This window comes from Gasterosteus aculeatus, chromosome 18 (genome assembly GCF_964276395.1).
Source record: "Gasterosteus aculeatus chromosome 18, fGasAcu3.hap1.1, whole genome shotgun sequence".
In the NCBI taxonomy this organism is placed as follows: Eukaryota; Metazoa; Chordata; class Actinopteri; order Perciformes; family Gasterosteidae; genus Gasterosteus; species Gasterosteus aculeatus.
The window spans coordinates 16,886,933-16,907,118 of NC_135706.1; the positions used below are offsets into that span (position 1 = coordinate 16,886,933).

The 20,186-nt window shown below is 43.3% G+C and overlaps 3 protein-coding genes across 6 annotated transcripts; 2 read left to right on the forward strand and 1 right to left on the reverse strand.

Annotated features, from left to right (window-relative positions):
• Positions 1–52: 52 nt before the first annotated feature.
• Positions 53–13,117, reverse strand: LOC120814262 (BRF1 general transcription factor IIIB subunit b). 2 transcript variants are annotated; one of them, XM_040169653.2, is made up of 20 exons: positions 12,970–13,117; positions 11,162–11,425; positions 7,471–7,679; positions 7,111–7,191; positions 6,861–7,034; positions 6,747–6,778; positions 5,529–5,601; positions 4,630–4,779; positions 4,435–4,528; positions 3,738–3,864; positions 3,608–3,647; positions 3,267–3,362; positions 2,877–3,188; positions 2,747–2,808; positions 2,369–2,450; positions 1,854–1,906; positions 1,407–1,696; positions 1,261–1,312; positions 555–726; positions 53–478 (listed from the first exon to the last, which is right to left on the reverse strand). In XM_040169653.2, the coding sequence occupies exons 3-20, from the start codon at positions 7,652–7,654 to the stop codon at positions 447–449; spliced, it is 2,106 nt and encodes a 701-aa protein (XP_040025587.1). In that variant the 5' UTR covers positions 7,655–7,679; positions 11,162–11,425; positions 12,970–13,117; the 3' UTR covers positions 53–446. The 2 variants fall into 2 exon arrangements, with proteins under 2 accessions (XP_040025587.1, XP_077950000.1); XM_078093874.1 differs by lacking the exons at positions 11,162–11,425; positions 12,970–13,117 and adding an exon at positions 10,216–10,446.
• Positions 10,333–15,025, forward strand: xrcc3 (X-ray repair complementing defective repair in Chinese hamster cells 3). 2 transcript variants are annotated; one of them, XM_040169654.2, is made up of 7 exons: positions 10,333–10,838; positions 11,111–11,248; positions 11,319–11,519; positions 12,988–13,142; positions 13,214–13,426; positions 13,734–13,771; positions 14,113–15,025. In XM_040169654.2, the coding sequence occupies exons 1-7, from the start codon at positions 10,790–10,792 to the stop codon at positions 14,417–14,419; spliced, it is 1,101 nt and encodes a 366-aa protein (XP_040025588.1). In that variant the 5' UTR covers positions 10,333–10,789; the 3' UTR covers positions 14,420–15,025. The 2 variants fall into 2 exon arrangements, with proteins under 2 accessions (XP_040025588.1, XP_077950002.1); XM_078093876.1 differs by lacking the exons at positions 13,734–13,771; positions 14,113–15,025 and adding an exon at positions 13,564–13,701 and having other exon boundaries at positions 10,638–10,838.
• A 1,037-nt stretch (positions 15,026–16,062) lies between these two features.
• Positions 16,063–19,947, forward strand: LOC120814274 (protein Z-dependent protease inhibitor). 2 transcript variants are annotated; one of them, XM_078093881.1, is made up of 6 exons: positions 16,063–16,289; positions 16,692–16,966; positions 17,041–17,322; positions 18,150–18,423; positions 18,512–18,659; positions 18,738–19,947. In XM_078093881.1, exons 2-6 carry the CDS (start codon positions 16,702–16,704, stop codon positions 18,924–18,926), a joined length of 1,158 nt encoding a protein of 385 aa, XP_077950007.1. In that variant the 5' UTR covers positions 16,063–16,289; positions 16,692–16,701; the 3' UTR covers positions 18,927–19,947. The 2 variants fall into 2 exon arrangements, with proteins under 2 accessions (XP_077950007.1, XP_040025610.1); XM_040169676.2 differs by having other exon boundaries at positions 16,155–16,289; positions 16,668–16,966.
• The last annotated feature ends 239 nt before the right edge of the window (positions 19,948–20,186 follow it).

The window sequence follows — 20,186 nt, forward strand, 5'->3', positions numbered from 1 at the left end:
AAGTAAAATGTTTACTAAAAAAACTAAAAAACAATGCTTTCCCTTCAGGTTCTTCTACTTTCATAGTTTCTTTATTCTCTCAATGTTTTTTTTCCTTTTTTCAGTACATAATCATAATATAACAAGTAAAAATACTTCAGTACACACAATTGTTTAAAAAAAGGATACAGTTAAAACCCTAAAAACACAAACAGTTCAAACATTAAAGAAGTTTAACTTTGGATGGACATATTTTACAGGAATGAGAGTTTTCATATTTACATTCATAGGGATCAATAAAAAAAGATCAGTGTTAAAAATCCACAAAAAAAGTCTACCGTCAGTGCTAACGTAACATGTTCAAGCTATCGCCAATATTAATCATTTCTGTAAAATTGTTTCAATAGAGCTGCCTCAGGTTAACTAGATGGTTTATTCGCTGGAGGTCAAAGGTCAGCAGGACAGAGCTAGAAGACTTCCTCCTCTTCACACCCGTAATCTGGAATACAGGATCAATCAGTCAGTCAGTCAATCAATCATTCCTCTAAGTTTAAAGAATAAAAGGCTGGACTGACCTCCTACGAGCTGCAGCGCGCTGACACACTCCTCCACCTCCTCTTCCTCCTCTTCCTCCTCCACCACAGTGGGCGGAGCAGAAGGGGCAGAGCTTTGGTCTGGCTCGGGTGCAGGATTTGCAGGCGAAGCCTCTGTTGGGACATCTGTTGTCACGGGGACGGGGTTTTCTGCCTGAGAGGTTTAAAATGAGAGGTCTGTGATGTCACATATTTGTCTATAAATATTGATGTGTATTGTGACTAAACCTAAAGCTTAAAAGCATTCCACTGAGACACAAACAGTTATTACATGTGTTACGCAATAGTTGAGAGCAAAGGAAGTGGACTAAAACACCACAAGATGATCACGGTGGGAAAGTAGGAAGTCAGGCGGTGCGGTTTAAGGAGGTTTGGAGGCTCCGGTCTCAGACAATCCCTGAGCTTGATTTACTGATGACGTATGGACGGACGGACGGTTCAGTCGGTTGGGCAACAAATTTAGGTTTCTATTCGATTAAATATTATTCATGTGATTCAGTCAGGAATCAAATTGTGACTTCATTTGGGTTTGTAGGAATAAACATAGATTGATTCATCAATCAATGGAATCAATCATCAATCATATAAATCCATATGGATCTAAAGATTTATAGGGAAATATATAAATATATATATATGTATATGCCACAGTATCTTGGAAGCAGGTGAGACAGGTGTGGTTGCTCACCTGGACGGTTGTTTTCTTCTTCTTCGGTGTGGAGGATAGAATGAGTCGTACCCTGAGACCAACATGAAGAACAAATAATCTTCCCATCCATTTCTATATGAATATATATATGAAGATATATATACATAATACGTTTCGTAGAGTACCTCTTCCCCATGATGCTGGTAGTAGCCGCTAGCTCTCGGTTAGCATCGCTGGTCTTCTTGCGGCGGCGGCGGGTGAGTCGTTTCCGTGTGGCGGCGGCAGTGTTTGGGGGGTCGGAGGTCACTCCAGTGGGACTGCTGCCTCCCCCACTTCCTGTCCCTCTGCTGTTCAGGTCTCTGAGGACCTCATAGTTTATCTTACTGGAGATCTTCTTCTTCTCCAGCATCCTCTCGATGGCCTCCCCCGCCGTCAACGCCTGGATCTGCTCCTTCTTCCTCTTGGACTTCTTCGGCTTGAGAAGGACGAAACGTAGCTCCCATTAGATTTACCCTCTGGGGCTCTGTGATGCTCGCTGAGGCAGTAGCCAGGTTAGTAATTAGTCCTGGTCCTCAATGAGAACAGGAAAGCCCCTGGACCCCTGGCTGGGAGGTCCTGTGTTTTTGACTCACTTTCTCTTTATAGGTCCCTTGTTCCTTCTCCTTCCTGATCCGCTCTTCTTTCTCTGTGAGGAAGAGGAAGACTAGGATGAAGAGGACTATTAGTTCATAATAGGGCCGCAGGGAACGAAGGCAGAAGCTGCCATCCTGACCACACCTGACCCTACATCCTACATGGAAGTAGCCCAGCAGCTAGCTTAGCATAGCGGTGCTTTAAGTGGTCCGTCTGCCACTCACCCCCCTTCTGTTTGACACGTGGAGTATTTCCTCTGCTCAGTTCTCTGCTGTCTGTCGCTGTTTGCTTTACTTCCAATGCAAAACGCTCTCTGCATCGAGATGTAACTGACTGCAGCTAGCGGCCGCTTTGTTTCCGCGGTCAACGTTGTTTACTTCCGGCACACCGCAAGTAGACAACGTTGCGTTATATTTCATTGAATTAACGCGACCACATTAATCGCATAGTTTAATGCGTTACTGTTGACGGCCCTAGTTAATAACATAAAGAGGAAGACTATGATGAAGATCACCTTTCTGCTCCTTCAAGTATTCTGCGTTCTGTTTCATCCACAGCTCCGTCTTCACCTCAACCTCCTGATCATTCAGGATGTACTGCAGCAGAAAATCAGAACACACCACATCCTGTTAAATCCTTTCACAATAAAAGCAGTTTTGCGAAGACATTACTTCTGCATTAACATAGATCAGGTGTGTCAAACTCATTTTAGGTTTGGGCCAGATACTGACCACTTTGATCTCAAGTGGGCCAGACCATTAACTATCATAGGGGGGATGGTCCAATCAACGAGGGGGGGGCATTTTCACGCCTTGAGTTTGACACCTGTGACAAAGATGAGCCCTGAGATGAACATTGGATCAATACAGCAGTGATTGATGAATTAACTGACCTTATCGATCTCCTGATCATCAATGTCCTTCAGGTCCAACTCTCCACACTCCGACTGCTCGCCTATAAAAAAAAAAAATCAGAGTCAACATGTTCAGGTAATAATGACGTAATGATGATGTCATACACACCATCTGTTCTGTCGCCCTGTTCCGAATCTGTAAAGGGCTGGAAGGCCTGTTCGAGGCTCCGCCCGGCTGCACTCGGTAGTTTGCCCAGGATGACGGCCAGAGGAGCCTGAAGGTGAGGCCCCGCCCCTTCCTCGTCGGACCCCGCCTCCTGATCACTGTCATCTGGCTTCTTGCCCTGACCCTCTTCATCCTGGATCACTTCACATAGGAAGTTCTGGGTCAGGTGTTGGGTGGCAGCTTGGAGATCTGAGTCTTCCATCTCCGTTACCTCAGGTTCAGAGGTCATGGTCGAGACCTCAACGTCATCGGGGTCTGAAAAGCAAGAAGTGAAGAGTTGTGATGTGGTTTTGATGATGAGGGGGACCCCGCTGACTCCGGATCAATACAGACCGATTTCTTTGGAGTAGGCAGTGTAGATTCCTCCAAGTTTCGGTCGGCTCTTCTCCAGCTCCGTCTCGATCTCGTCTTTGTAGCAGCTGATCTCTCCTGACAGGGACAAGGTTTAGTCCTTCAAAGCTTTTCACAAACAAAAATCTATATTTAATCAAACTCCCAAAAGTCACAGGAGGCTCAATATCTGTAAGAGGATACAAAAGATATTCTCAGTCCACTCACAGTACTGAGCAGCAAAAGAATGACAGGAGACTGAAGAGTTGAAACAAGCTCAGTCATTCAAGCACAAAAACAAAAACTCTGAACTGAATTTAAGGTAATCAAACATTTTAACTGACCTTCAACCTCATCCAGCTTCCTGGCCAGCTCGTGTTCCAGCTGCAGAAGAAGAAGAGGGTAAAGATGGTCCTGTCATTGATCATTGGTGAGCTCATCGGTCAGCAGCCAACCAGAGACCGAGGGATCTACCTGCTGCATCTTGGTTTTGTGCTGTCCGGCGGTGAAGGAAGGTGGATCACATTCTTGCTCCAGATCTACTTTCATGAACTCGTCAATTGTCAGCTGACTGGTGGGCGTGTCTTCAAACTCTGTTAATCTGTAAAGAACAGGATATACTGCAACATATTTTGAAATCTATAGTGATCTAGTGTAATTTAATGCTGTCTCTATCATATAAAGGGATCTATGGTGATCTACTGCAGTCCACTGGGATCCCCTATCATATCTACAGTGATCTATTGGTGTCCATATTAAATGACCCGGGCCACCTACTGCAGGGACTGCGGAGCACCTTCTCCAACAGGATGATATAAAACATTCCTGCCAACTGCAGTAGACGGTACAACAAACCCCCTCTGGCTGAATCTGTGTTCATTGAATAACCACTTCACCACTGTCTTAATGTAATATCAATAACATTGCACTACTGTTTTTGCTTTTAATTTAAATTTACACCCAATCCTCCCTGTACATACTTCTACTTTCATTTTAATTTAAGCTGCTATTTATTGTATTTTGTTGTACTGTGTATATAATTGTAATTACTGTGCTGTATTAATAAAGTATATATCTACTGCAGTCCACTGGGATTTCATGTCTTGTGAAGGGATCTAGAGTGATCTGCTGCAGTCCACATGTGATGAGATCTAGTTTGATCTGCTCTCACCTTTTCCTTAGAGTTGTCTGGCAGACCTTCACAACGCTGATAACATCCTTCACTGTACGACGGAACTTGTGCATCCGAGCTGCCACCAGCAGCGCTGAGGAGGACGACACGAGGGCAAACACAACCATGACCGGCTATGAGACGTTTGGTCCTCAGGATTCCAGATCAGCTCATGTGTGATGGACCACGTTGTACCTGCTCCACAGAGACCAGATGGACGGCGTCCCGTGTGCATCCAGTCCCTCTTCATCCTCTGGACCAGACGAAGAGCCGTCATGGAGACCTCATGAGTCTTCAGCCCGAACTCCAACATATGAGCAAAACGAGGGATATACAGACAAGGGTCTGAGGGGGAAGAGGCGGAAAGACAAGCCAACATCACAGCAGGAAGGTCCTGGGTCCAAACCTCCTCTTTGTCTATCATGGATCGGCCAAAGTCAAGTTTATGTTTTATTTGGGCATCAGGGAAATGTGGAGCCACCTGAGCTTCAGCTCTTGTAGATGTGACTCCGGGTGGTGATTGGATCAGTAAGCTGCTTAAGGCTGGTGTGTGTGTAACAGTAATGTGTGTGTCCTGGTTCTCAGAGCGGTCAGAACCGAGAGCTGACGCAGCGCCACTGGGAGGTGATGGAAAGTCAGGCTGAACTGGGTCTGCGGGGTTGTGAGCCTAACCTCCCAAAGGGTTCTGTGAGATCGACCCACCGACGCTGGAGATAATTCTGCATAGAGAATCGCTCAACGTCTTACGGGCAGCGTGGAGCTGGGTGGCCGCTGGGTGTCTGCTGATGAGCCCCAGGAACCAGTGGGAGGTTCTGGATAAGGCTCTGTACCTGATCCGGTCCCCCCCATGATCCTGCAGGAGTTTGCTGACACAGGCACATCCTGATGCTGAAAGAGACTCAAAGGTCTTCCTGTAGTTCACTGCCTCGATCAAACCCAGACTGGACCTCCCTCGAGGGGAGTGGGACAGACTTGCTTCCAGTCCACACATTTAAAAATGTGTGTTTTCGAGCTCAATTAAAGTAAAACATGAGTCCCGCTATGTGAGTATTAGAATGAAGTGATATATCTATAGGGGTATAAACGTTCCTCACCAATGGCAGGAGCGTTGATGCAGAGCTCTCGAGCCAACAGCAGGAATGTTTTACCCAGAATGTAGACGTTCACCTGTAGACGTGAAGTTACGGCTACTGAGATTCATATCATATACATATATATTTATACATACAGTACCTATCAATGGTTTGGACACACCTTCCAATTCAATGGTTTCTTTATTTTCTTCTACATTGTAGATGGATAGGAAACTCTGACATATATGAAAGTATGTGTTAAAGCAAAATGTGTTTTCTATGTTGAACCTCTTGCTTTCCTTCAACCAGCTTCAGGAGGGAGTCACCTGGAATGGTTCTCCATGAACAGGTGTGTCTTGTCTAGTTCATTTGTGAAATGTATTGCCTTCTTAATGGGTGTGAAAGCATCAGTTGCGTGTTGCACAGTTCTATAACGTGAATGAGTCTATTCCACTACAGTTCCAATCCAGATTATGGCAAGAACACTGAAAGAAGTAAAGACAAAGCACAGTCCATCATGACATTAGTGAGGTCAGCCAATCCACTCCCACAAGAACGGTGAATGCTTGTGATCACCAGTAAACACTGTGATGAAAGTGGACATCATGAGGACACCCCTGCTGTCCAAGAGACGTCCATGGTTACCAGCCTCAGGAAGCCCAGAGAAATGCTTCTCGCAGTTCAAGGAGAAGACACATCTCAACATCACCTGTTCAGAGGAGACGGAATCAAGCCTTCATGGCTGCAAAGAAGCACTACTGATGAAGAACAATGAGAGACCTGCATGAGCCCCGGAACTCAAGGACTGGACATTAAACCAGTGGACATCTGGACTCTGGTCTTATGATTCCACATCTAAGATCTTTGGTTCTACCCGCAGAGTCTTTGTAAGTCGCAGATGGAGGAGGTGGTATGATGGTGTAGAGGGGCTTTCTGCAGTAACATGCTATCCTATCCGGTTTGAGCTTAGTTGGATCAGCATCTGTACTTCAACAGGACAAGGACCCCAACACAGCTCTATGATCGGTCAGTGTCCCTCACGGAGCTGGTTAAAGGAAGGCCAAGAGGCTCAAAGCTGCCATCAAACAAAAGGTCCAACATTGAAAACACATTTTGCTTTTACGCATAATTCATATATTTATATAATGTTCAAGTGTTTCCTCATAGTTTTGATGTCAATATGAATCTACAATGTATAGAAAGAAAGAACATTGAATGAGACTATAGATGAAATCCCACCTGCAGCAGGTCACTGAGGTCCAGCAGCATGTCTGAAACCCAGTTGAGGAAAATCGTGTTGTGAACATTAAACTGTTGCACACAGCACGTCTAAGAAGGTAGTTGCTAGGATACGTGGCGTCCCCTCTGTGCGGCACACCAGGTAGAGGCAGGCGGCGATGACGTGCTCGGTCTTGCGTCCTCTGGTCAGGTGTTTGCTGACCACCATCTTGAAAAAGTTGAAGGCCGTGTCCAAGCAGTGCTGATTGAGCTGCAGTTGACTGCCCAGCTGCTGGATCTGACGCTTACCTGGAGACACACAGGGGGCCCAGTCAGGGGGAGCTGGTGGTAGGATGATGAAGGTGAAGGAGGATGAGGTACTCACCACCCTGCAGGGTCTGGGCTCTGGACTCTTTCCCAACACTGGTGTGAAAACCCGAACCTAGAAGGGGGGCCTTAACCGGACCTGCAGAGAAGTCCATTCATACTGTGACTTCATTTGCACCGGGTCTTTGGAGGTTGGATGCCAGGAATGTCCTTTGAAATGTCCCTCAACCAAAGGCTTAACTCAAAAATAAAAGATCCTGGTTGCTGGCACATAACAAAATGTGTATTTGTCTGTTCTACCATCAAGGGGGAATCTAACATCAGATTAGGATTTGTACATTGATTAAACTATTGATCATGTGATGGTTTCATATAACCCGATAGATTATGGAGCCCACTGAGTGTAGTGTCCTCTCACCATCAGCAGACACAAACTGTCCCACAGCTGAAGACACTCCTCCACTTCCCTCCACAAACTGAACCTCGGAGACGATGATGTTGTCCTCCAGAACCGAGCCACAGCCGGTGCACACCGCGCTGCCCCGTGCCTGATCCACGTCAATGTCGGACCCGCCACACGTCCGGCACACCCTGGAGCTCATGGTGGAGGTCAGAGGTCAACACACCCTGGAAGTCACAGAGGTCAACGCCTTTAGATGATTAACTGTTAAAGATGAAGTAGTTAAAATGGATTAGATTTTACCCAACTATTACTATTAATATCACAAGTTGTCTTTGTTTCCATTTACACATTTATATAAACAGGAAATGTCAAGCCTGGATATTATATATAATCTCTAACCCTAAACCTGGATATTATATATAATCTCTAACCCTAAACCTGGATATTGTATATAATCTCTAACCTTAAACCTGGATATTATATATAATCTCTAACCCTAAACCTGGATATTGTATATAATCTCTAACCTTAAACCTGGATATTATATATAATCTCTAACCTTAAACCTGGATATTATATATAATCTCTAACCCTAAACCTGGATATTGTATATAATCTCTAACCTTAAACCTGGATATTATATATAATCTCTAACCCTAAACCTGGATATTGTATATAATCTCTAACCTTAAACCTGGATATTATATATAATGTCTAACCTTAAACCTGGATATTATATATAATCTCTAACCTTAAACCTGGATATTATATATAATCTCTAACTTTAAACCTGGATATTGTTTATAATCTCTAACCTTAAACCTGGATATTATATATAATCTCTAACCCTAAACCTGGATATTGTATATAATCTCTAACCTTAAACCTGGATATTATATATAATCTCTAACCCTAAACCTGGATATTGTATATAATCTCTAACCTTAAACCTGGATATTATATATAATGTCTAACCTTAAACCTGGATATTATATATAATCTCTAACCTTAAACCTGGATATTATATATAATCTCTAACTTTAAACCTGGATATTGTTTATAATCTCTAACCTTAAACCTGGATATTGTTTATAATCTCTAACCTTAAACCTGGATATTATATATAATCTCTAACCTTAAACCTGGATATTGTTTATAATCTCTAACTTTAAACCTGGATATTATATATAATCTCTAACCTTAAACCTGGATATTGTTTATAATCTCTAACCTTAAACCTGGATATTATATATAATCTCTAACCTTAAACCTGGATATTGTTTATAATCTCTAACCTTAAACCTGGATATTATATATAATCTCTAACCTTAAACCTGGATATTGTTTATAATCTCTAACCTTAAACCTGGATATAATATATATAATCTCTAACCCTAAACCTGGATATTATATATAATCTCTAACCTTAAACCTGGATATTGTTTATAATCTCTAACCTTAAACCTGGATATTATATATAATCTCTAACCTTAAACCTGGATATTATATATAATCTCTAACCTTAAACCTGGATATTGTTTATAATCTCTAACCTTAAACCTGGATATTATATATAATCTCTAACCCTAAACCTGGATATTGTTTATAATCTCTAACCTTAAACCTGGATATTATATATAATCTCTAACCTTAAACCTGGATATTGTTTATAATCTCTAACCTTAAACCTGGATATTATATATAATCTCTAACCCTAAACCTGGATATTGTTTATAATCTCTAACCTTAAACCTGGATATTATATATAATCTCTAACCTTAAACCTGGATATTGTTTATAATCTCTAACCTTAAACCTGGATATTATATATAATCTCTAACCTTAAACCTGGATATTGTTTATAATCTCTAACCTTAAACCTGGATATTATATATAATCTCTAACCTTAAACCTGGATATTGTTTATAATCTCTAACCTTAAACCTGGATATTATATATAATCTCTAACCTTAAACCTGGATATTGTTTATAATCTCTAACCTTAAACCTGGATATTATATATAATCTCTAACCTTAAACCTGGATATTGTTTATAATCTCTAACCTTAAACCTGGATATTATATATAATCTCTAACCCTAAACCTGGATATTATATATAATCTCTAACCTTAAACCTGGATATTGTTTATAATCTCTAACCTTAAACCTGGATATTGTATATAATCTCTAACCTTGATTCGATCCCCCGCGAGCAAACACTCCCAAACATGTGTATCGATACTTTTTCGCGAGGCTGCAGCTTTCCACCACCGACACAACAGTTTTTATAACAATAATATTATAAAAACCAGTAGGCACGTAACATCGGCTCTGTTGATGAGTCCGACCATAGATATTATATATATAATATTATAAAAACCAGTAGGCACGTGACACCGGTCCCCCCTGACTGACTCGGACATCCGGTCACTTCACACACACACACCTGTCACCTGTCACTTTCACATACACTCACAACACAGTTGTGTAGAGTATGGTTATCTGTTCGCTGTTTTTTTATTTAAATTCCTTCTTATCCTTAATTTTTTAATTGTAAATTGAACCCGCCACTTTCTTACACTGTGCTGTCTTATCTGTCTTGTTGTCCATTGTCTTACTGCCTGGTGTCATGCAACCAACCGCCATGTCAAATTCCTCGTATGTCTATCGTATTTTGGCAATAAATGTTACCGATTCCTGATATAGTCCGAATTTTGTCTTCACAACTTGACCGAACATTACTGGAGAGATTAACTCACCACGGGAGAAACCAGTAGAAACAGAACCAGTAGTCCTGTTAGAGTCTTATAGAAACAGTAGGAACCGTTTTACGGCTAAAATCCCGACGGAGCCGTTATTTCCACGGTGGAATCCATTTCTCGGCACCGTAAGGGCAAACTATATTCAATAAATACGGATTAATGATCGTAGACGGGATTCGGTTGTTTCGGGTGGTTTGTTTTCCTCCTTCGGCGCCGTGAAATTACGTCACGAAGTCTTGAGTGGGGGAGTTATTAAATCTGTGGCGAAAACACCTTCACTGTTGGCAAGAATATTACATATATATTGCGTATTGGTGTTATAAAATACATAATATATTCATACAATTACTTTTACACATTATACGATGCACTGGATGTATTTTTTTAATGTAACTGGACACCCGCACCCCGGGTCAGATGGTTCCAACCGGCGGGGATTGATGACGTATGCTGTTGCTTGTCTTTGGGCGGGCATTTGTCGGATGTGGAAGGACTCCTTAGATAGTTGCTCGTACAATAACAACGTTTATTGACTGTGACACTAAGCAGCGGCGATGCCGCCACTGGGGAGATGGACCAGCTGGAGCTCAACCCGAGGATCATTGCAGCCGTAAGCAGAGGTGATGCTACACCAGACTCCTTTCACAAACATCTACATTTAACATGCCACTAATCACCATCAACTTACATCAATTACGCATCAACGCATTGGAGTAAATATTCTGTAGAACTAAAAGAGCCCCAAAAGGGAAGTTGATGATATAAAGCTTCCTTATAACAGTCCTATTTCGTATGAAGTTTGGTTGGAGCTTCCTCTGAATCCCTCCTGGTGCTCACTAGGGGGTTGTTCTATTATTGTTGTTGCCATGGTAACCTTGTTTTGTCCCTCCAGCACACCTAAAGTCAGCCAGGGAGGTGTTGTGTGTCTCAGGTTCAGACTTACAGAGGGTCACGGGTCTGTCCAGTTCAGACGTCCAGCAGCTTCTCATCGCTGCCGCCACCTCCTGCCGCCGCCACCATCCGATCGCAGGTCAGTCCAGCCTGGGCCTTCTGATTGGATGTCACAACAAGCCTTCACCTGAGTCTTTCTCTGTCTGCAGCCCTCGTGCTCCATCGTAAGTTTGACGCCGGCCTCCGACTCAGCGTTGGATGTCCGGTACTGAACCAGTTGCTGAGGGGGGGGTTACTTGTGGGGGGAGTCACTGAGCTGTCAGGAGAAAGCGGAGCGGGAAAGACTCAGCTGGCTCTGCAGCTCTGTCTGTCTGTACAGTACCCGACCCAGTACGGAGGGCTGCATTCAGGTCAGTGAACGCAGCATCGGAGAAACCAAGAGCTGAGGTTGAGGGAACGATGGGTATCGTTTGGGTTTTCTCCGATACTGGTGCTAAACCGATACTTTTAAAATGATACTAGTGCCTAAAAATACTTTTTTTTAAGCACAAAACAAAAGAGAGAATTTTCATCAACTAAGACATTTTTCTAACCCTAACCCATTTTTCTTCAGAATTGAACAATATACCGTATTTTCCGCACTCCAAGGCGCACTTAAAAGCCTTTAATTTTCTCAAAAAACGACAGTGCCTTATAATCCGGAGCACCTTATATATATATGGATCAATTGGTTAATGGGTTGATCCATACTGGTTGTACACGGCGCTCAAGGCGCTCTGACAAACACGCCAAAGCTCGTCTACGACGGCGAGATGCTGAGCGAGATATGGAGCTGCTTTCAGGGCGCGTCGGAGAAACAAAGCTGTCGTTCTCTCCGAGCACTTCATGAGATTAAAGAGCGAGAGACGGCGCCCTTTTCTCTACAGTAGCTCAACCGTCTTAACGGGGAACATTAGTTATTCTAAAAGCAGCCGAAGATTTAAGGCGTGGATGGCGAGGAGGGCGGCGGGAGCGGACGCACCTCGTAGAAATCGATCGGACCCTGAAGGCACCGTCTCCACCTCCACCCGCCCCGACGTCAAACCTTTGACTACAGGATCTTATGCGCCTTATATATGAAAATGTTCTAAAGCAGGTCATTCATGGAAGGTGCGCCTTATAGTGCGGAAAATACGGTATTAGTTGTGTAACCAATATTGTCAAACAGCTTTGAACTTTCTAACTATGAACAATAGATGAACTGTTTACAGTATACTTAGTGTTTCCCCTCTGTAAGTGTATGTATTAGTTCAATGGAATTTGGAGAATATTAATCATTTCATTTTAGATTTATTCTCATTGTGCAGGAACTAAAGATATTTAACATGTATGTTGTCTTGTTTTTTTGACGTCATGATCGCAGCAGGTGCAACACAGAAGCTGCATATTGTTTATCCACCGTGTGACAGAATTTATTAATTCATTACTTTATTAACGCTTTTCTGCGTAAAATAAAAACCAAAAGAATTAAACGATCCTGTCATTCGTGTGAGGAAACAAAGTCACGGATGCCGCTACACCCGCGGTTGGTGGGGGGCTGACGACGTGTGTGGGCGCGTGCTCACCTGTGTACACGCACACGTCTGTGTGTCCGTAGTGCCGTGCGCAGCGAAAGAACTTCCAGACTTTAATAACAGAGGGGAGACACGGCCTTTAAATACAAATAGAAGGGAGATGGCTAGCTAGCTACCGTAGCTACAAGCGTTAAGCTATCGTTAGCTGTCAGAGTAGTGTAAATAAAGGTTTTCCAATCCGAAAAGCAAGCACCGAAATCTGCGTCACTTTTGTGTACGGTAGATACCGGTCATGAGGGTCACTGACCTCCTCCCTGTAACACAGGAGCCGTGTACATCTGCACCGAGGACTCTTTTCCTATCAAACGTCTGCAGCAGCTGATCACAGATCAGTCCCTTCTGCGCTCGGACGTTCCTCCTTCGCTGATCAGCAGCCTCCAGTTCAGTGACCGCATCTACATTGAACATGTAGCAGACCTGGTGAGTGTGACCTCTGACCTCTGACTAGTGAACCCCTTTTCAGTGACTGACAGGTGATGTGTGTACCTCAGGACTCCCTGCAGGTGTGTCTCTCTCGCCGCGTCCCCCTGCTGCTGACTCGGGGTCTGGTTCGGCTCCTTGTGGTGGACTCGTTGGCGGCTCTTTTCAGGTCAGAGTTTCAGGCTGCTGATTGGCTGGAGAGAAGTAAACAGCTCCTCACCTTCTCCTCAACACTGCACCACCTGAGCTCGAGGTTCACCACACCTGTCCTCTGTATTAATCAGGTAACACACTCATATCAACAAGGGCTTTTCCATCAGAATGTCAGTATTTAGATTTTCACACAGGCGGTTGTTTTTTAATGATATTATATATAGCTACTTCCTCTTCCTTCCTTCCTTCCTCTGCCGCTCTCCTTAAGGTTTCCTCCTTTTTTCTCACTGTTGTTGGGAGTTTTTCCTGTGCCGACGTGAGGGGCGAAAGTCAGAGGATGTTGCATGTGTACACGTCATATTGTGATCAGAAACAGAAGCATTTATATTTACATTATGTACAATAAAATGAATTTAATTAAATCTTTCTTGGTTTCAGGTGACAGATTTTCTTAGCAGCTCAGACGACAGTTTGGGGTAAAACACTATTTCATGTTTTCCAAAGACCCACGAAAGTGAAATTCTGACTTTGTATGAAAGTTAAATTTGTTTCATGAACAATAGTTCTCTGATATGAGAAAAGGCGAGATCATTTATAGACAAACCGCACATCTGATTGGCCCAGACGTGTTGGGGGAGTCACTTATTAATTCATTAATTAATTAGCTTTGGATAAAAGCCTCATCTAAATGAAATATGATACAAGTTGAACATACATCATTAATAGTGATATGAAAAAGCTCTGTGTTTTGAATAAATACTTAACATAATAATAATATTTGACATTATAATATTAAAACTATTTCTCTCTTTCTCAGCCCGCTCTCCTCCAGCGTGTCACCAGCCCTGGGGCTGCTCTGGGCCAATCAGGTGATGGTTCGGCTAATGATGCGTCGTCTCCAGGTGACTGTTGCCCAGGGCGACCAGAGCAGCGTCCTCCGCAGGCTGGAGGTGGTCTTTGCTCCTCATTTGGCCCGGAGTGGGCGAGACGCCGCAGTGTGGAGGGAGGGGGTCCGAGGGGTGATGAGGGAGGTGGAGATGTCCCAATGGAGGGGGTCTGAGGAGGGAGGGGGAGGGGGTCCTCACTTCTGTTTAACAAATAAGGAAACAAATGGCTGTAAATGATGGGAGAGGTGAAACAGACAAAGTTCATCAAATTAATGACGTTACTCTTCGGATGATAGGCAACCCTTATTTTACTGTTAAGCTCATTCTACGTTATTTCAAGGATACACCAGTTCTCAAGTACATTCTGCATATTATTTTGTTTGATCGAAAAATAAACTGTGAGACTTTATATAATATAATACCTGCTTCTGTCTGGACAGAGATCTTTCACAATAAAGCTGTCCAATAGAGAAAGAAAAAACCACGACAACGTTGTGCTGCTGTTTTTTAAAATATTTTTTTTATCTACAAAATATAAAGTGAAAACACCAAGTAGGTATCTTGGCTTGCTGCTTCTGTGAATGCAAGATATTATTACAAATGTTACAAACATTGGATAGAGAGAGCGCGACTGTGTCTCGCCCTAGAGAAACGTGCATGGAGAGCTAAAGGGAGCTCATATATGGACCTGGAGGGAGAATACTAGCCCATCGTTTAGGGGGCGTTCTAGTTGTGGAGTATAGTATCTATCAACTATCTATCTGTCTGTGCATGCACATATCAGCCAACCCTACTACTATTTTTATTTTTTTGTCTCTGCAATAAAAAAATCATGCAACTAAAGCGTGTTCCTTGCGTGCGTCGACCCATTTTTGTCATTGGCGGACTATAGAGGACGCGCGGATGGTCTCCTGAGCGCACCAGGCTGTGATTGGTCCGCCAACTACGTCCTTTACGGAGTCTCACATTTTCGTTTTCACAGCACAATACGGCCGTTATTAAAAGGAAGAATGTTTACGAGAGAACGGATCAGATTGAAGAGCTTTTGTGGGAAGAAATGCGTAATATGAGCACTTGTACAAGCCGTGATTGGCGGACTATGAGGACGCCGGATGGCCTCTGATTCATGGAGGCAGATCTCCACAAACCAGGGGAACAAAGTCGTGGAGGAAAATACGGGACAAATGCGTCCTTGATGAAAAGCAGCAGTGTGGATGCACGGGGCAATAAAGTCTATGATCAATAAATAAAGCAACCAACGACTTCCACACACAAAGACGTGACTCTCTAGGTCGTCTTCAACAAAACACGTGACTCCACCTGTTCTGGAGGTGAATCGCTCTGCAACACACGCAGGACTTTACAACCAGGAAGTGAAACCAGTGCGTCGACACGACGTAAAGACGCAGAAACATGCGCCAGCCTTAATATATATATATATATATATATATATATATATATATATATATATATATATATATATATATATATATATATATATATATATATATATATATATTTCCTGATATGGCTTGTTTTGTTTTTTTGTTGTTTGTGTAATGTGGAGAAAACAATAAATATATTTGTCAAAAAAGAAAAACCACCAAGCACACGCCGCAGAGACTGACTGGAAGCCGGATGTAGAAACATGTTTTAACGGTGTTCGCTCCGATCTGTCTCCTTTGGGTATATCGCCTTCTGCTGACATGTTCGGGTAACACACCATGACCTGTAATGCGCAGGCGCACTGACTAACTGACCGAACCCACAAAAATATCTTTCAAAATAAAAGCCGGGAACTACAGGTAAATAAAGCGCTGTGAGATTTTGGCGAAACGGATCAAAAATACGGTATCTATCTTTTTGATTAAGATTCAAACAAATCACTTTTTAATCACTTGAGTACATACATGTCCTTTCATAAAGGATATGACCCCCCAGTCTCCTGTTTCCTGTTTCCCCTTGCGGAGACACGACTTGTATTTTGAAATGAGACCAGAATGGATGTTGACTGATCGTGTCGCGAGCTTGATGGTGATGCGCAGCTGGTGAAGCTCGAGAGCAGAAAGGCGTTTGATCAAAATCAAAGAACGCAAATCATCAAAAGGTCAGAATGTTTGTTTTAAATTGTTTGTATATTTACATTCAGCTGTGTATCATTACGTCATCAAACCTGATCGACATAGAGCGATCAGATATAACGGATGCGGTGATTTTATTCTTCAGATCGGGAGGAGCAACGTTTCCGCATCAAAACAAAAACAACCCTTTCAAACTTAAAGCCTGGTTTAAATACGCACAAACAAATGTTTATAGGCGCGGCCCTTCACTGCTCCGTGAAATGGATAAAGTTATAGATCAGTTCCATTCATATTTCATATGTTAATGATAAATAATCTCTCAGGGTATTGATCACATTGTTATAAAAACATTTGATGTATGTGACGTGTTTTGCAAGAGAATGAATCTGTGATGTAACCTGCAGCCGTTCCGTGCCGACTACTAGCAGGCCCCTAACCATGGCCCCCTCCCTCCTCTCATTGGTCGGCCTCCTCCTCCTGAGTCTGTGCTCTTCTGAGGCCGACGTTCTGACCGATAGCAACGCAGACTTTTCTGCCCGGTTGTATCACGTCGTCTCCAGCCGCACCGACGACAACATCTTCCTGTCCACGTTCACTCTGACCAACGGGTTGCTGGCGCTGGTGAGCGGCACCAACGGGCCGACCAAGGACCAGCTGCTGCAGGCGCTCAGCTTGACGGGATTGGACTCCCAGGCCCTCCCAGGTAGGTCAGGGGTCAGAAGTGAGGGCACCGTCAGTGTGTTGACTGGTAGCTGTGAGAGTCTCCACTGTTCTCAGATCTGTTCCAGACCCTGAGGACTTTGGTCCTTGCCACCAGCCTGAAGCAGGGTGTGGCTGTACTCCCAGCTGTAGGCTTCCAGCTGTCCGCCTCCTATCTGGACCTGGTTCAGTCAAAGTTTGGGGGAAATGCTGTGAATGTGGCTTACACAGTGCCGCAGGAAGCCACCGACACCATCAATCAATGGGCACAGGACCAGACAGGGGACCAGGACCAGGATCTGATGACCAACTGGGACCCAAACACACAACTGCTGCTCGCCACCATCGGCTCCTTCAAAGGTACCAGCAAAGTTCCCAGCTAGCGCTAAGCTAACATCCAAACAGCGTAAATTATGGGACCATTAGTCCCATTAGACCATCGTACCGTTGTTAATGTCTCGTTGCTTTTGTTATTTGCACCAGGTGATCTACACTCAACATTTATACACACAGTTCCACCAGGGCCCTGTTCCTCGTACGTGGTTCAACAAACCTGATCTACTGTCCTGTTAGCCACCTCAAATTAACGAGATGATTGATATTGGGCTGTCTCGGTTCCTCAAAGGCTGACGTTCAATTCATCCGACAGAAATGATTCAAATTCACATATTATCTCCTCATATGCGTTCACGATCATCTCCTGCTCATCAGCGGGGAAGAAAGACGCTCTTCCTTTAAGTTTATTTGCCGCTGGACTGTTAAAAATCCTTATTTTGGTGACTCTTCCGCCTTCTAACGTAAGACGATTATCCTGATGACTGAAGTGTGGTTCAAACTAACAAGACCGGTTGAGCGCGGATCAGCCTACGAGGAACCAAGACAGCCTGATGTCAATCATCATCATGTCAATTTGAGCTGGATAATGGGACATCGACTTAGTTGACCCACATACGAGGAGCAGGGCCCCGGTCTCAGCATAATATTTATTTTATCCATAGTTTCTTAATAAACAACATCAGGAGGTCAGTAACGCAAATATGCTTTTCATTGATTCCATTGGGCATTGGACACAGCGGGCGAGCAGTGCTACAATTCAAGGGGCGGGGCTTTCACCCGTGGGTATCTTTAGTAAGGCATGGTTGTGTCTGTTCATATCAATAATGAATAAGGTTGTCTCTGTGTTGCAGCCCAGTTCACGCCCTCCTTCAACGCGTCCCTCACTCAAGACGAGCGCTTCTACGTGGACAACTATCACGTTGTCATGGTTCCCATGATGCTCAGGGCCGACAAGTTCTTCCTGGCGTACGACCCCTCTGTAAAGGTCGGCGTGTTGAAGCTGCCAATGGCTGGGGAGGCGGCCATGTTGGTTCTGTTGCCCGATGAAGGTGTGGACATCTCCACCGTGGAAGAAGAAATTACTGGAAATAAGATCCAGAGCTGGATAAGAAAGCTAAAGAAGACGTGAGACATCTTGTTTTCTTATGTCCCAACTGGTTTGTGGTCTCTTAGTGATTGTAACTACAGAGCTGATGTTTGACTTTGTAAACAGGAAGTTGGAGGTGCAGCTCCCTCGCTTCCTGTTGGAGCGTTCTTACTTTCTGCGTGACGTCCTGCAGACTCTCGACATCACACGAGTGTTTCAAGACGACGCTGACCTCAGCACCATCGGAGGGGGGGCGGGACTAAAGCTCACACAGGTGAGTTACCTGAGTGGGGGGGTTCTTTTATTCTGAAACATTTCCTGTCTGATACACATGTATGTTTAATTTGTTCAGGTTTTCCATAAATCTGTCCTGTCTGTGGACGAGAGCAGTGATGACATCACAGCTGAAGGCGGAGCTAGCAGCTCCTCCTCTCTTCCTCCTCGTCTGACCGTCAACAGACCGTTCGTCTTCGTCATCTATCAGGAGACGAGTGGCGCCGTGCTGTCAATGGGTCGCGTCGTCAACCCATCTAGGAAGTAGATCCCCAGTCATGTCCAAGGTTCACCAACCTAAGGCTGGAGGCCCAACTAAGGGTTACTAGAGTTATTATAGGCTCTCAAAAGTACATTTATGTTTTAAGCTATGTTACAGTTTTGTCTGAAATCTTGATCATCAGGATGCTTTTACATTATTGATGTCCTGAGAAGCATGAGATTATTAATGTCCTAAGTAGGTCTGGTTGAATTCAGACTGAGACACTAAAGACATTCAATATTAAACATTAAACATAAAGTTCTGCATTAAGTGTGCAGATGTTACTTGATGGTCGATGTGACCTGAAGGAGGAAGCTGTTAATCTTTTTTGTCGAATTTTTTGAGCTTGAGCTACCTCTACTCCTATCATTATTACTACTCGTAATAGTACTATTACTAAAACTAGTTTTAGCTCTAGTGGCTCTAACCCTACTCATAGTATTGATAGTATTAGTAATAGCTCTGATACTACTAGAACTGGTATTAATACTAGTACTAATATCAGGAGTAGTAAAACAATAGCCTTCAACAGTTGGTAGACAATGATACGTACATCTAATTGTTGATTGAGTGAAGTGTTGAGTGTCCAGATATAAACGTGGATGTGGAGGAAAAACTTAACATGTAACACTACTACTCCTGTTACTAGTACAATTATTACTAATAACTGATATTAGTGCTAGTATCAGCTTCAGTAGCTCTAATACCAGGAGTAGTGGTGGTCACAAAGCTACAACGTAAAGGAGCAAATCAGAGGCACTAGTAAACAAGGTCACTGGTTGTGTGGAACACAGAGTTCTGACACACACAATACGTGTTTAAAGGTTCAATTTGTTATAAATATTAAGACACAAAAGTTACTGATAGAATTGATAGCACATAAAGACTAATGACTCATGACTTCATTCTCAGATGGACTGTGTTTAGTTGGCATGATGAGTGCTATCGTAGCATTTGAACCTTTTGCATGTCTGAAAACTTCCTGTACTTATTTAAAGCCACTTGAAATATTAAATATTAAAAGGAACTTCTGATTGTCTTATTTCATTCATGCAAAACACGATGTTATCAAACATCCCATGTGACATGGTATATTTTAAAAAGACAATTGGAACTCAATTACATTGAGCTATCAGGAATCAGGAACATTTATTGCCAAAATATGTTAGACATACAAGGAATTTGACATGGCGGTTGGTGCATAACATCAGACAGTAATGCACCAACCGCCACGTCAAATTCCTTATATGTCTAACATATTTTGGC

Excerpts from the sequence above, each read along its gene's own strand:
- LOC120814262 (XM_040169653.2), bottom strand. The coding sequence starts at position 7,654 with ATGAGCTCCAGGGTGTGCCGGACGTGTGGCGGGTCCGACATTGACGTG. Across the intron at positions 4,780-5,528 it reads CATCAACGCTCCTGCCATTG|ACCCTTGTCTGTATATCCCT; the intron begins GTGAGGAACGTT and ends CTTCCCCCTCAG. Across the intron at positions 3,189-3,266 it reads TGCCTACTCCAAAGAAATCG|ACCCCGATGACGTTGAGGTC; the intron begins GTCTGTATTGAT and ends CTTGCTTTTCAG.
- xrcc3 (XM_040169654.2), top strand. The coding sequence starts at position 10,790 with ATGGACCAGCTGGAGCTCAACCCGAGGATCATTGCAGCCGTAAGCAGA. Across the intron at positions 10,839-11,110 it reads CATTGCAGCCGTAAGCAGAG|CACACCTAAAGTCAGCCAGG; the intron begins GTGATGCTACAC and ends TTGTCCCTCCAG. Across the intron at positions 11,249-11,318 it reads CCGCCACCATCCGATCGCAG|CCCTCGTGCTCCATCGTAAG; the intron begins GTCAGTCCAGCC and ends CTCTGTCTGCAG.
- LOC120814274 (XM_078093881.1), top strand. The coding sequence starts at position 16,702 with ATGGCCCCCTCCCTCCTCTCATTGGTCGGCCTCCTCCTCCTGAGTCTG. Across the intron at positions 16,967-17,040 it reads GGACTCCCAGGCCCTCCCAG|ATCTGTTCCAGACCCTGAGG; the intron begins GTAGGTCAGGGG and ends CACTGTTCTCAG. Across the intron at positions 18,424-18,511 it reads ATAAGAAAGCTAAAGAAGAC|GAAGTTGGAGGTGCAGCTCC; the intron begins GTGAGACATCTT and ends CTTTGTAAACAG.